This window comes from Carlito syrichta, unplaced genomic scaffold, assembly GCF_000164805.1.
Source record: "Carlito syrichta isolate Samal-C Ts95f unplaced genomic scaffold, Tarsius_syrichta-2.0.1 Scaffold126482, whole genome shotgun sequence".
NCBI lineage: Eukaryota > Metazoa > Chordata > Mammalia > Primates > Tarsiidae > Carlito > Carlito syrichta.
The window spans coordinates 155995-168557 of NW_007070578.1; the positions used below are offsets into that span (position 1 = coordinate 155995).

At 50.1% G+C, this 12563-nt stretch overlaps 1 protein-coding gene across 1 annotated transcript in view; it reads right to left on the minus strand.

Moving 5' to 3' along the window:
- Positions 1-3828, minus strand: part of NOVA2 (NOVA alternative splicing regulator 2) — a gene marked incomplete at its 5' end in the record, with an annotated part of 25024 nt that extends 21196 nt beyond the window's left edge. The window contains one exon of the mRNA XM_021707839.1: positions 3685-3828. Coding sequence (XP_021563514.1) covers positions 3685-3828 — 144 coding nt within the window. The remainder of the gene's footprint in view (positions 1-3684) is intronic.
- Positions 3829-12563: the final 8735 nt, after the last annotated feature.

A 12563-nucleotide genomic window follows, 5' to 3' on the forward strand; every position in this document is an offset into this window, starting at 1 on the left:
CCCAGGGAGAGCCTGACTGAAGTGGCCAGATTCTCCATCTCTGTGAGGCTTCCTTCCAACTCAGGAAGTCTTTGACCTCCCACCCCTTTGTAGTTCTTAACCCAGGATCCATAGAGCCACTTCCGGGGGGCTCAGGTAAACCCTGAAAAAGTGTCCAATAATAACAGCTGGTGCTTATATAACATTGTGCCAGGCACCATTCTAAGCACTTTACATATATTTGTTCAGATATATGAGGCAGGCAATGTCATTATCCCTAATTGCCTGCCCAAGACACTGAGGCACAGAGAGGACTCAAGATTTGTTTAGGTTCACTCAGACAGTAGTGAATGACCAGGATTTTGAACCCAGGTGTCTGAGCTTTGGAATCTGTGCTCTGAACCATTACACCACCCTGTACTAAATTTGGGGTGTATGCAATGATGAGCCCTATGTGTATGTCTCGGAGGGAGGAATAAAATGACCAAAGCTTTTTTTGTCTTTTTGGTATTAAAAAATAAAATATTTGAGTTTTTTCTTTTTTGAGTTAGAGTCTCACTCTGTTGCCCAGGCTGGAGTGCAGTAGCATGCTCACAGTCACTCCAGCGTCGACCTGCTGGACTCAGGCGATCCTTCTGCCTCAGCCTTCCAAGTAGCTGGAACTACAGGCATGTGCTACCACGCCTGGCTAATTTTTTGATTTATTGTAGAGACAAGGTCTCACCATGTCGCCCAGGCTGGTCTTGAACCTGCAGGCTCAGGCAATCCTCTTGCCTCGGCCTCCCAAAGTGCTGGGATTACAGGCTTGAGTCACTGTGCCCGGCCCTATGAGTTTCTTAATTAGTCACTTAAGAGTTTGCACTTTGGTACAAGTATGTTATAAATTTATAAATTTTTTAAAAAAGTGTGTGTGTCTGTGCTTTTCCTCTGGGGGTAGAGCCCAGAGCTTCATGTAAATGCTCAAAAACAGAAGAGGTTTTAGAATCATTAGGGTGATCTGGGCCAGGGCATAGGAGTCTGTGTGACCTTGAGCAGGTACTTGCCCTTTTCTGGGCTTCCGTTTCTCCATGTGTGACCTGGAAGGATAGAATCTAGGGTTTTGGGATCCATTCCCAAGGAGGGGACACCCTTTGTATGTTCTGCCCCTCCCTTGGGGTTAAGGGCTGGGTAGGTTTTTAGTTCATGTAGCAGATATATAAGTGCAGTGTGTGTGTGTGTGTGTGTGTGTGTGTGTGTGTGTGTGTGTGTGTGTGTGTGTGTGTCTGTGTGTGTACCTACCAGGCCCAGAGGACCAATTCAGTTTCTCCATTGTCATTCTCTCCTTTATGCTTCAGTCACACTGAACAAACTACTCCATAGCCTTTGAACATGAAATTTCATCATCCTGGGGTACCTTTCCCTGCTGTTTCTCTCACTCATTCTTACTTCTTGTTCTGGGTTTCTCCTCCAGAAGTCCTTCCTGACCTCCCAGGGCTGGGTCGTGTTCCCTGCCTGGGCTCCCACCACAATCTGCATCTCCCTATCCCTGCCCTGACCACTCTGCATCCTCTCTGGTATGGGGTCTGTCTCTCTGACTGGGCTGTGAGATCCCAGAGGGCAAGGTCAGGGCATTTCATTCACTACTCTGTCTCCATCTCAGTCCAGTACAGGGCTGGCATAGGAGCACAGGAGACGCTCAGAGAACACATGTTGAATGAATGAATGAAAAGGTGTCAAACTAGGAGTGGGGGGAAACATTCTTTGTCTCCTGCGGTAGCATCTCCATTTCCTGAATTCCTGTAGCCTGGCTATCCTAGGGACGAGAATAGGATGTGGGCTGTGCTCTGAATCTCTGAGTCAGGAGCCAGCTCATGCTGTATGAGCTGGAAGTTCTACAACAGGAGTGGGGACAGGGGCTGGCCACATGCCCAGGGGCCGGGGAGATACCCTGGTTGGCATTGCTTGTCTGAACAGTGTTTGACCTAGAAGGACCAGCGACTGTCCCACCTTCTGGGTTTCTCAGCTGCCTGGCCTGCGGGGAGTGTCACTGAGTTGGGAGGGGATGACATGTCTCATGGCGCAGAATGTGATCCAGGGGCAAGGAACCAAGTGTCCTCGGATGAATGTCCCAAACAGAGGTCTTATCCATATCTTGTAGGCTACGGGGGTGTGAGGGAAACTGGGCCAGAGTGGAAGAGAAAAGGAGGAGGTATGCCTGGTTCACTAGATTTTTCTCTAAACCTCTTGCCAAAGCTGCTTAGTGAGATGGGAGGCTGGGGGCGGGTGGAGGTGGAGGGTGAGGAGAGAGAGGAAGGGAGGAGTGAGAGAGAGAGAGGAGAGAGAGAGGGAGGATGGGGGAGAGAGAGAAAATAGGATAGGATGAGAGAGAGAGAGAGAGAGAGAGAGAGAGAGGAGAGAGAGAGAAAATATGAATGTGTCCTGACCCTGGGCTCCAGCTCTGATGTTTGACCTAAAAAATTCAAGGGGATTACGGATAAACTAGAACCAGTGCTGGACCAAAGATGCAATTCAGGGGGCCTTCCCTGAATTCCTAAATGTCGAAGCTTGGGCTTTGGTCTCGTGGGGGAGATATGGAGGGGTGAGAGTTATTGCGGGGAATAGAGAATAGGAACTAGGGATCAGAGAGGAGGGGCCTTGGAAAATGTATAGTTAGGGGGAGAAAGTTGGAGCTGGAGAAGCACAAAAGGGGCTGGGTTTGGAGGGAAGAAAAAAAAAACCGTGAGGGAAAAAAACTGAAACTTAGAAAGGGACATGGGAAGGGAGATTCAGGCAAGCAGAAGCAGAGGCAGAAAGCATGAGAGGCAACGCCAGCAGAGGGAGACCCCAGTGAGGGGGGTTGCTAAACACTGGCTGAGTGGGCTGAGTGCCTGTAATCCCAGCACTTTGGGGGGCCAAGGCAGGAGCACTGCTTGAGCCCAGGAGTTCGAGACCAAGCCTAGGCCACACAATGAGACCCTGAGTCTATTTAAAAATAAGTTTAAAAAAAAAAGAAAAAAAAATGTTGGTTGGTGACTGAATAGAGAGTTCAGAGAGGGAAAGAAAGAAAAAATGGAGTATGAGAGATGAGAAGTGGAAGGAAAGAAAAGATGGGGAGAAAGACAGGAAGACAGAAAGGGAGGGAAAGAGGGGAAGGAGAGAGAGCAGATGACAGATAGATGAAAAGGACGAGAGATGGGGGATATCCACACAGAACCAGAGAGAGAGAGAGAGAGAGAGAAACAGCATGAGGGGCGGAGGGGAATGGAGGCCAAGGGAACACAAGACGGGACAGTCAGAAACAGAACGAGAAGGCAACACACAAAGGATGACACCGACAGAAAACCAGCCAGCCTGAGATTGGGCAAGATGGGGTGACAGAAACCCAAAGCGAACGCGGGGGGGGGGCGTGTGTGGATGTCTGGCCCCCAAACCCCAGGGGATGCCCTGACACCGGCCTCCCTCCCCATCCTTACTCCCCCGACTGACCAGAGGGGGCAGGTGTGTGGGAAGACACACATCTGCCAGCACATCATGCAAATGAGCTCATGCATATGCAGCAGGCCCATTGTCTTGCCCTGCCCCCACCCCCATCTGCTCAGCCAGACCCCTCGGGCTGGGGGCAGCGCTATCCCCTTCGGGGGAGAGGAGGCCCCCCCCACCATTATTGCTACCCAGGTGGGAAGGAGAGCAAGGAGGCCTAGGGCAGAGACCTGGGCTGGGGCTCACCGGGGTAGAAGTCTTTGGACTTGGAGAGCTTGATGGTGGCGCCTGTCTCCTTCTGCAGCTGCACGATGGTCTGCCCGCCCTTGCCGATGATGGAGCCCGCCGCGTAGCTGGGGATCAGCACCTTCAGGAAGTACTCGCCTTCCTCTGCAGGGGCACACAGGACAAGGGCAGTTAGCAGGGAAGGGTCTTCATCTTTGGAGGCGCAGGGATGGAGTGGGCACAGGAAACCCCAGGGATCACGGTAGCAAATACGAGCAATGACCAGTAAGGAAAACAGCACAAATAATGACCTTCATTCACTCATTCATTCATTCAACAAATAGTTACTGAGCACCTGCTACGTGCCTGGCACTGGTCTAGGGAAACGGCCAGGAAAAAAACAGACAAAGCTCCCTGATTCACAGGCCAGCGAGGCAAATAAGGCCGAGAGAGTTTTAGTGAGTCAGCCAAGAGCTCCTACAGCTACATTCTTCCAGAGGGGGAAGACAGACAATATATTTCATGTCAGAGGGTGGCAAGCACTAAGAACACAAAAAGAGGCAGGAAAAGGGGCTGGGGGAGCGTGGAGGGCTGCAATGTCAGATAGGGAGGCCAGGGAAGCGCTTCCCAAGAATAGGGTGCTCATTATCCATCACACACTTTCTACAGCACCCAATATGCACTAGACTCTGTTCTGGGCACTTTACAAATACCAGTCCTTTTAATTTTCACACTGGTTCTAGAAAGGAGGCTCTTTTAAAAAAACCTGTTCTAAAATTAGCCGGGTGGCCAGGTGCGATGGCTCGCACCTGTAATCCCAGCACTTTGGGAGGCAGAGGCAAGAGGACTGCCTGAGCCCAGGGGTTCGAGACCAGCCTGGGCAATTTGGCAAGACCTTGTCTCTACAACAAATCAAAAAGTTAGCTGGGTGTGGGGGTGCACGCCTGTGGTTCCAGCTACTTGGAAGGCTGAGGCAGGAGGATCACTTGAGCCCAGAAAGTTGAGGCTGTAGTGAGCAGTGATTGTGCCATAGCACCGCTGCCAAGGTGACTGAGTGAGGCCTTGATTCAAACAGACAAACAAACCGGCAGCTCCAAACCAACCAACCAAAAACCCCAGCTGAGATTTGAACCCAACCAGGCTCCAGCGTCCATGCTCTGAACTATTAGGAGGACCAGGCTATGGCGGAAGGAACCATGTGGCTGTGTGGAGGATGAGCAGGAGCAAAGGTCCTGGGGTGGGACTGTGTCTGGGTTGTGCCAGGAAGAGTGAGGAGGCCCGTGAGACTGGGGCTGAGTGAGAAAGGGAGAGGAGAGAGGGAGATGAGGACAGAGAGGGGTGCTGGTGGTGAGGGGTGAGAGGCTTGAGGGCCACAGAGAGTTCCTTGACTTTTCTTCCAAATGAGATTGGGAGCCATGGGAGGGATGTGACCTGACTCAGGTTTTCAGAAGATTCCTCTGATGCCAGTGAGGGGAGTAGACTGTGAGAAGCAATGCAGAAGAGCTAGGATCCAGTGAGGCAGAGACCGATACGTCCAGGTGGGAGGTGATGGCAGTCTGCCTGGTGGAAGTAGGGGGGGGGAGTGGAGGAACCTGGACACTAAGGATGCTCTGAATGCTCACTTTTGACCAAGTGCTGTGCTGAGTGCTTTGCAAGCTTGATCTGGCCCATTCCTCACCACCTCCCAGTGGGACAGGTAGAATGAACTCCCATTTTTACACATGAGGAAACTGAGGCACAGAGAGGGCACAGAGAGGTGAAGGCACCAGTCCATGGTCATCAGGCCAAGGACACTTAGATAGTTGCTGGGTAAGACTAAAATCCAATTCTGGCCAGGCGTGGTGACTCATGCCTGTAATCCCAGTTCTTTGGGAGGCTGAGGCCGGAGGATTGCTTGAACCCAGGAGTTCATGACCAACTGAAGTGAAACCTCATTTCTACAAAAATTCAAAAAATTAGCTGGGTGTGGTGGCACACACCTGTAGTCCCAGCTACTCAGGAGGCTGAGATGGAAGGAAGGCGTGCCTGAGCCCAGGAGGTAGAGGTTGCAGTGAGCAGTGATGGTGCCATGGCCCTCCAGCCTGGGCGACAGCATGAGAATCTGACAGAGAGAGAGAGAGAGAGAGAGAGAGAGAGAGAGAGAGAGAGAGAGAAAGAGAGAAAGAAAATCCAGCCAGGTGCGGTGGTGGCTCAAGACTTGTAATCCCAGCACTTTGCGAGGCCGAGATGAGGGGATTGCCTGAGCCCACAGGTTCAAGACCAGCCAGGGCATCTTGGTGAGACCTCGTCTCTACAATAAACAACAAAAAAAATTAGCTGGCGTGGTAGTGTGTGCCTGTAGTTCCAGCTACTTGCAAGGTGGAGGCAGAAGGATTGCCTCAGCCCAGCAGATCGACACTGGGATGACCATGAGTGTGCCACTGCCCTCCAGCCTGGGCTACAGAGTGAGACTCCAACTGAAAAAAAAAATCCAATTTTTATTCAATCTACCCCTGCCCCTCATCCTTGCTTAACACCCTGTGCTGCTGGGACCTAGAGACCAACATGCTGAAGGATGGCCTTGGAAGACCTAGGGAGGGAGCCAGTGGTGGTTTGCAGGCTTTGACCATTCTTTGTTATAGACCCATTTTCTAGGCCAAGTGCAAAGCACTTTGTGAATGCAACCTCAAGGCAAGTCCCTAACCACTCCTATCTTCTAACCAAACCGTTGTCCCTAAGTACTCTCAGGGTAGAAACTCTGGACCCTTCTCAGTTTAAGATCCTTGCTGGTTAGGCCCCAACCACCTTTCCAGCTTCACTTCCTCATCTTCCTGCTCCTTCCCACCTCAGGGCCTTTGCACATTTTCTCTGCCTGGCACTCCATTCCCCCAGTGAATTCCTCTTGTTCTTTAGGTCTCCTCTCAAATATTGTTTTTTCTTGAAAGTTTTCCTTGACCCTGAGGATGAGATGGATCCCCGTTTTATGCCCTCAGAGCAATTCATCACAGAGGCCCACTGCGGACCATATCCATAGAGCTGACTCCTGTGTCCCAGGGACTTGGACGGTGTTTGAGCACATACTAGGTACACACTAAACACTGCGAAAACGAAGGGAGGAGTCAGGCCATCGTGCTTCCACAGCTTGAGGTCTTAAACCATCTCTCGATGGTTTTTCAACTTTCTCTTTTAAGCAGAGGAAGTGTATTTTCCATGTCTCATGTGAAACCCCCCACATACAGAGCAGATAAAAGAGAAACTGTTCTAGCAAAAGTGGGGACAGGGTGGGTGGCCCTGGAGCCCTGGCTCATCACTGCCTGGCCTCTTAAGAGAAAGGCTCTGGGTTCCCTGATGTGTTTAAGATGAGGGTGTGGGGAAAAGGGGTTCGATGTGGCCTTGCAGGCATGGGGAGGGGTCTGGAATTAAGGAGTTTCCCTGAGCCCAAGGCAATCCTCTTAAACTTGCCTAATCGGACCATTAAGCCTATTAGGTAATTAACCCCCCTAGGATGCCTTCCCATCAATCATTCCGACCCCTCCTGAATTCACTTTCTCCCCTGGGTTCACAGAGGAGTCCTCTCCCCACCCCTTCATCCCCCAAACTGTCATGGAGATGGGGTTCTTCATCTCTGGAAGGCTCCAGAAAGATGGACAAGGAGTTCTCGCTAATCCTTAGGACTCCATCCTCTCTCTCCTTGGATTTCACTTCCCATCTTCTCTCCAGCCAGGGCTTCTTCTTCAGCTTCCCCCTTGAGGGAAAACTGGGGTTGCCTCCCCATTTTCTACCCCCTCTCTCATACTTCTTCAAGTTTGTCTGAGAATTTGTCTGAGAACCAAGTGTGAAAAAAACAACCCTAGACTAAGTGTGAATTTCATCACTGACACGTTGTATGACCTCGGACAAATTGCTTTACCTCTTTGGGCCTCAGTTTTCGCAACTATAAAATGGGGATCAAAGAGTTACTATGATTAAATGACAAAATGTAAAGTTTTTAGGATGGTCTCAGACACACAGAGCTCTTGAGAAATATTAGATATAATTATTATTACTGGTATTACCTACATCATGAACACAAGTACAATGCATAACACAGCACCTGGCCACAGCAAACACCCTATAACCAGGGTTTGGAGTTTTGGTTGGGAGGTAGAGGAAGGAGAGGCAAACCATTTTCTTCATCACCTAACCCCCTAGAGCCTAGGGGCCTGCCTCATGGTTTTCCCTGACTTTTTTTTTTTTTTTTTGAGCCGGGTCTTACTCTGTCACCCAGGCTGGAGTGCAGTGGCACGATCATGGGTCACCACAGCCTTGACCTCCCGGGCTCAGGTGATCCTTCCTCCTCAGCCTCCCGAGTAGCTGGGACTACAGGTGGGTGCCACTACGCTCTACTAATACTTTGACTTTTTATGTAGAGATGGAATCTTGCTATATTTTCCAGGCTGGTCTTGAACTCCTGGGCTCAAGCAATCCTCCTGCTTCAGGATTAGAGGTGTGAGACACTGCACCCAGCCTTTTCTCTGTTTTTTTGTTTTTGGTTTTTGAGTTGGAGTCTCACTCTGTCACCCAGACTGGAGTGCAGGAGCTGGCCACCACAGCCTCGACCTGCTGGGCTCCTTCCGCCTCTGCCTTCCGAGTAGCTGGAACTACAGATGCGCGCTACCACACCCGGCTCATTTTGATTTATTGTAGAGATGAGGTCTCGCCAAGTTGCCCAGGCGGGTCTCAAACCCGTGGGCTCAGGCAATCCACTCACCTCAGCCTCCCAGAGGCACTGAGCCACTGAGCCCGGCTTGCTTTTTTTTTTGAGTTGGAGTCTCACTCCATTGCCCAGGCTGAATGGCAGTGTCATGCCCACCAAAGCATCGACCTACTGGGCTCAGGCGATCCCTCCGCTTCAGCCTTCCACTTAGCCGGAACTACAGGTGCGCGCTACCACACCTAGCTAGCTTTTTGATTTATTGTAGAGGTGAGGTCTTGCCAAGTTGCCTGGGCTGGTCTCTAACCCGTGGGTTCAGGCAATACGCTCACCTCAGCCTCCCAAAGTGCTGGGATTACAGGCTTGAGCCACCGTGCCTGGCCTTTTCTCTGCATCTTGGAGAAGGAATGTCCTCTCAGCGGTAGAAGCAAGACCCTGTTCCATCCTCTGGCCTTAGCATCTCTCTAACTACTTTACCTCTCTTGCCACCTTCTAGAATTACTTCCCTCTGTAGATAGATATTATTATTTCCTCCCCTTCTCTTCTCCCCCCGCCCCACAACACATCCTTCCTGAGCAACCATGGTGTTCCAGGCCTTTCTTTAGGTGCTGGATACACATCTAGGTACCTCACAGACAAGTCCATTTCCTCTAAATTTCTTTTAAAATTTAAATGCCTCTATTTAAAGGGGAAATTCAATAATCCTTGCTAATAACTGGAGCTCAAAGGGCTGGTTATGTTTTTTTCTCCCTGAAGTATGTAAATATAAACATACAATGGTCAAAAAGGAAAAAAAGTTTACCCAAGGACCACCTTAAGCCATCTTGTGGGTGGCGTTGGTGGTCCCTGTAACAGACTAGTGCAGGTCTGGCTCAGGGAAGTCTCCCGAAGAGACTGTCCCACTAAGACCTCTGGCCTGTGGAGACTCAGAACTCGAAGTCCCAGGAGGCCTTATGGTGGACATCAGTCTGCTCTGGTCCTTTTCAGAATCTTCTGCACATCCTTCCTGTTTGTGGAGTTTCCCACCACATGAGTCCCACCTCCCCGGAAAGAAGCCAGGTCTCTATTTCCCAGCCTGCCCTGCAGCAAGGGCAGACACATGACCTCAGCTGACCCCTGAGACATAGTGCTTGCCCACCCTGGTTGAACAACCAAGGATCTGCCTGTGTGAAAGTTCTTCCTTCAAAATCAGCATGCCAGAACTCCCCACCGACACCCACCTCTCTCTTGGCTCTTCCCTTGGGATTCTGGCAGCTCCCTCCACCCAGTGACAGAGTCTGAAGGACCGAAGAGGACACATTTAGCTCTCCTGATTCACCTGTCTCCCTCTTGTTGCAATTTCAAGCATTTCTGCCTTGGAAAGGGGCTGTCTTTCCCCTTCCAGTTACTGAGTCTCTGCCCACTCCTTTTAGGGATGCTTCTGGAGGCTTCCAACTGGCCCTACCCCCTCCATAAATAACGTCAAGAGATTTGAGGTGTTGTAGTAGGTGTGGCCCCTTTTAGTGTCACAGAGATGACCCTGAAAGGTGGTTTTGATCTGTGGGGGTCAGTAATGACAGAAGCAGAGCAGAAGGTGTGTGTGTTGTAGAGGTGGTATTTTTGGTGACAGTATGTCTGGAGGAAAACAATGTTGGAATGTTGTCCTCACGGCACCTGTTCTTGTTTTGGGGCTGGGCATGGGAGAATTGGTGCGTTCTGTGGAGGTGTGAGGAGGCTGGGATGTGACACCGGTATTGTCCCTGGGAGCATCTGGGGATGAGACTGGTGAGAGATGATGCCGGTGTGGTGAGGGAGCGGTACCGGGGAGAAGAGGTGGGAGGGACATCAGGTGTGGGGCGTCTTTCTGTGAATAGTGGTGTTTGTGTGAGAAATGCAATACAACTAGAGTGTGCATCTGTGGGGATTTGATGCCAAAAGGTGTGATGCCGACTTTGAGTTGTGACTCTCTGAGTACAGTATCCTCGGGGTGAGTCACCACTGGATGGTGAAAAAGGAGGATGACATTCACAGGGGCATTGATAATAATAATAACCACAGCTATTGCTTACTGAGCGCTTACCATCTACTAGGCCTCATGACACGTGCTTTATATACACAATCTCCTGTAACACACTCAACAACCCAGAGAGGTGGATCTAACGGTTCCCATTTACCAGACAAAGAGACTGAGGCTCAGAGCAGTGAAATAACTTGCCCGAGGATTCCATGCCAAGCACATGACAGTGAGGAGATATGAACCCTGAAAGAGCTAATTCTTTTTTTTTTTTTAAGTGAGAAAGCAGGATTTATTGAGAGGACGGAAAAGCTCCCACAGTGGGAGGAGACCCGAAGGGGTTGCCCCGAAAAGATCTAATTCTAAGACGCTTAACCCTGGTGACATTGTTATTGGGCGAGCGATGTTAGGAGCGGGACCTGACTGGTGTAAGTTATGTTTGGGTGAGATATGTGTGTGTGTGTGTGTCTGCATATGTTTTTATTTTTGTTTTGTTTTGCCTGTTTTTGGTTTTTGCTTTTTCTATGTTTTTGAGAGGTGACAGAGGTGGGAAACAATCAGGAGTATGGGGGCCATTATAGCTATGATCTGTACTCAAGGGGGGACATTCTTTGTTACTGTCTCAACAGACTAAGGTCATTTATTTCTCCGATAAGTCCCTGACTGGGCTCTCCATTCAACCTCTTCACCCAAGTCCTTCTGCCCTTAGTGCCTTGTTTTCTTCCCCATGGCATCTGCCAGCCGGTCACAGTGCCCAGAAGCCAGTTTGAACAATCACCATCACTTCCATTTATCCCATCTGCTCCCAGGAACAAGCAGCAGGGGCAAGATGGCACTGAGGGCAACAGCCTGATCTGTCCAGGACGCCTGCTTGCTGTGACACACTGGAAAAGCCCCTCAACCCCTGAGCCTCAGTTTCTTTACCTGAAAATGGAGTCCACTAGCGTGTCTACCCACACAATGGGGCCAACCTCCTAAGTTCACACCATGGCTCTGTCTTTTATTAGCTGATGACCTTTGGCAAGTGACTTAACCCCTCCATGCCTCAGTTTTTTATTTGCGACATAGGTGACATAATAGAATTGTAAGGACTCAGCGACTGGTCCATGTCAAGCACTTTCCGTAATACTCTCGGCAAATTTTAATAGCATCAGTGTTAACCATTACTATAATTTATTCTTATTATAACGTCACAGATTGTTAAGAGAATTATATAAAACCGCATGTAAGGCATTCAACAATCATACAGGTAGCTATTATTACTATTACTGTTGTGGTTATTGTTATGTTCTCATTTAGCAGATGGGGACACTGAGGCTTAGAGAAAGGGGACCCAATGTTCCACAGCCATGAAGGTATATTATTAAAAGAAGCCCTCTGCCAGGCATGGTGGCTCAAGTCTGTAATTCCAGTACTTTGGGAGGCTGAAGCGAGAGGACTGCCTGAGCCCAGGGGTTCGAGACCAGACTGGGCAACTTGGTGAGACCTCATCTCTACAATAAATCAAAAAATTAGCCAGGGGTGGTGGCGCACGCCTGTAGTTCCAGCTACTTGAAAGGCTGAGGTGGAAGGATCATCTGAGCCCAGCGGGTTGAGGCTGCGGTGGCTGTGAGCGTGCCACTGCACTCCAGCCTGGGTGACAGAGTAAGACTCCAACTCAGGAAAAAAAAAAAAGAAAGAAGCCCTTAATGTTGACATCAAAGTCCTGGACCCTTGCCTAGCCCCTGAATGTTTGTGTCAATGGAAGACTGTCCCTCTGCATCTCCTGGCCTCAGTTTCCCCAGGAATAAACAGGAGCAGGGGTGGGAAAAAGTCTGGAGATGATAGTCACTTACTAGAGGTTCATCCTAGTTTCCTCCCTGCTGAAGGAGTCAGGGTAGCACAGTGGCTAATACATGAGCCCTGGAACCAGGCAGCCCAGGGCTGGCTAAATTCTAGCTCCATCACTTAGAAGCTGTATGACCTTGGGCAAGTGGTTTCATTTTGCCCAGCCTCAGTTTTCCTCATCTGTAAAAAGCAGCTCAGATCATCTTCCCCGAGGGCTGTATTGAGAAATTAACCCATATCTTCAAGCCTTGCTCACGGTGGGTGCCAAGTAGGTGGATGAGACCACTCTTAGCAGCTCCATCATTATTGCTATGTTGTGCTGCTGAGTGATCAGATGATGAGCATCTCATTCCCTTTAAGAGAAAGATGGGACCCTCCCCCGGGGGTGGGGTGGGGGTGCAGGGTTGG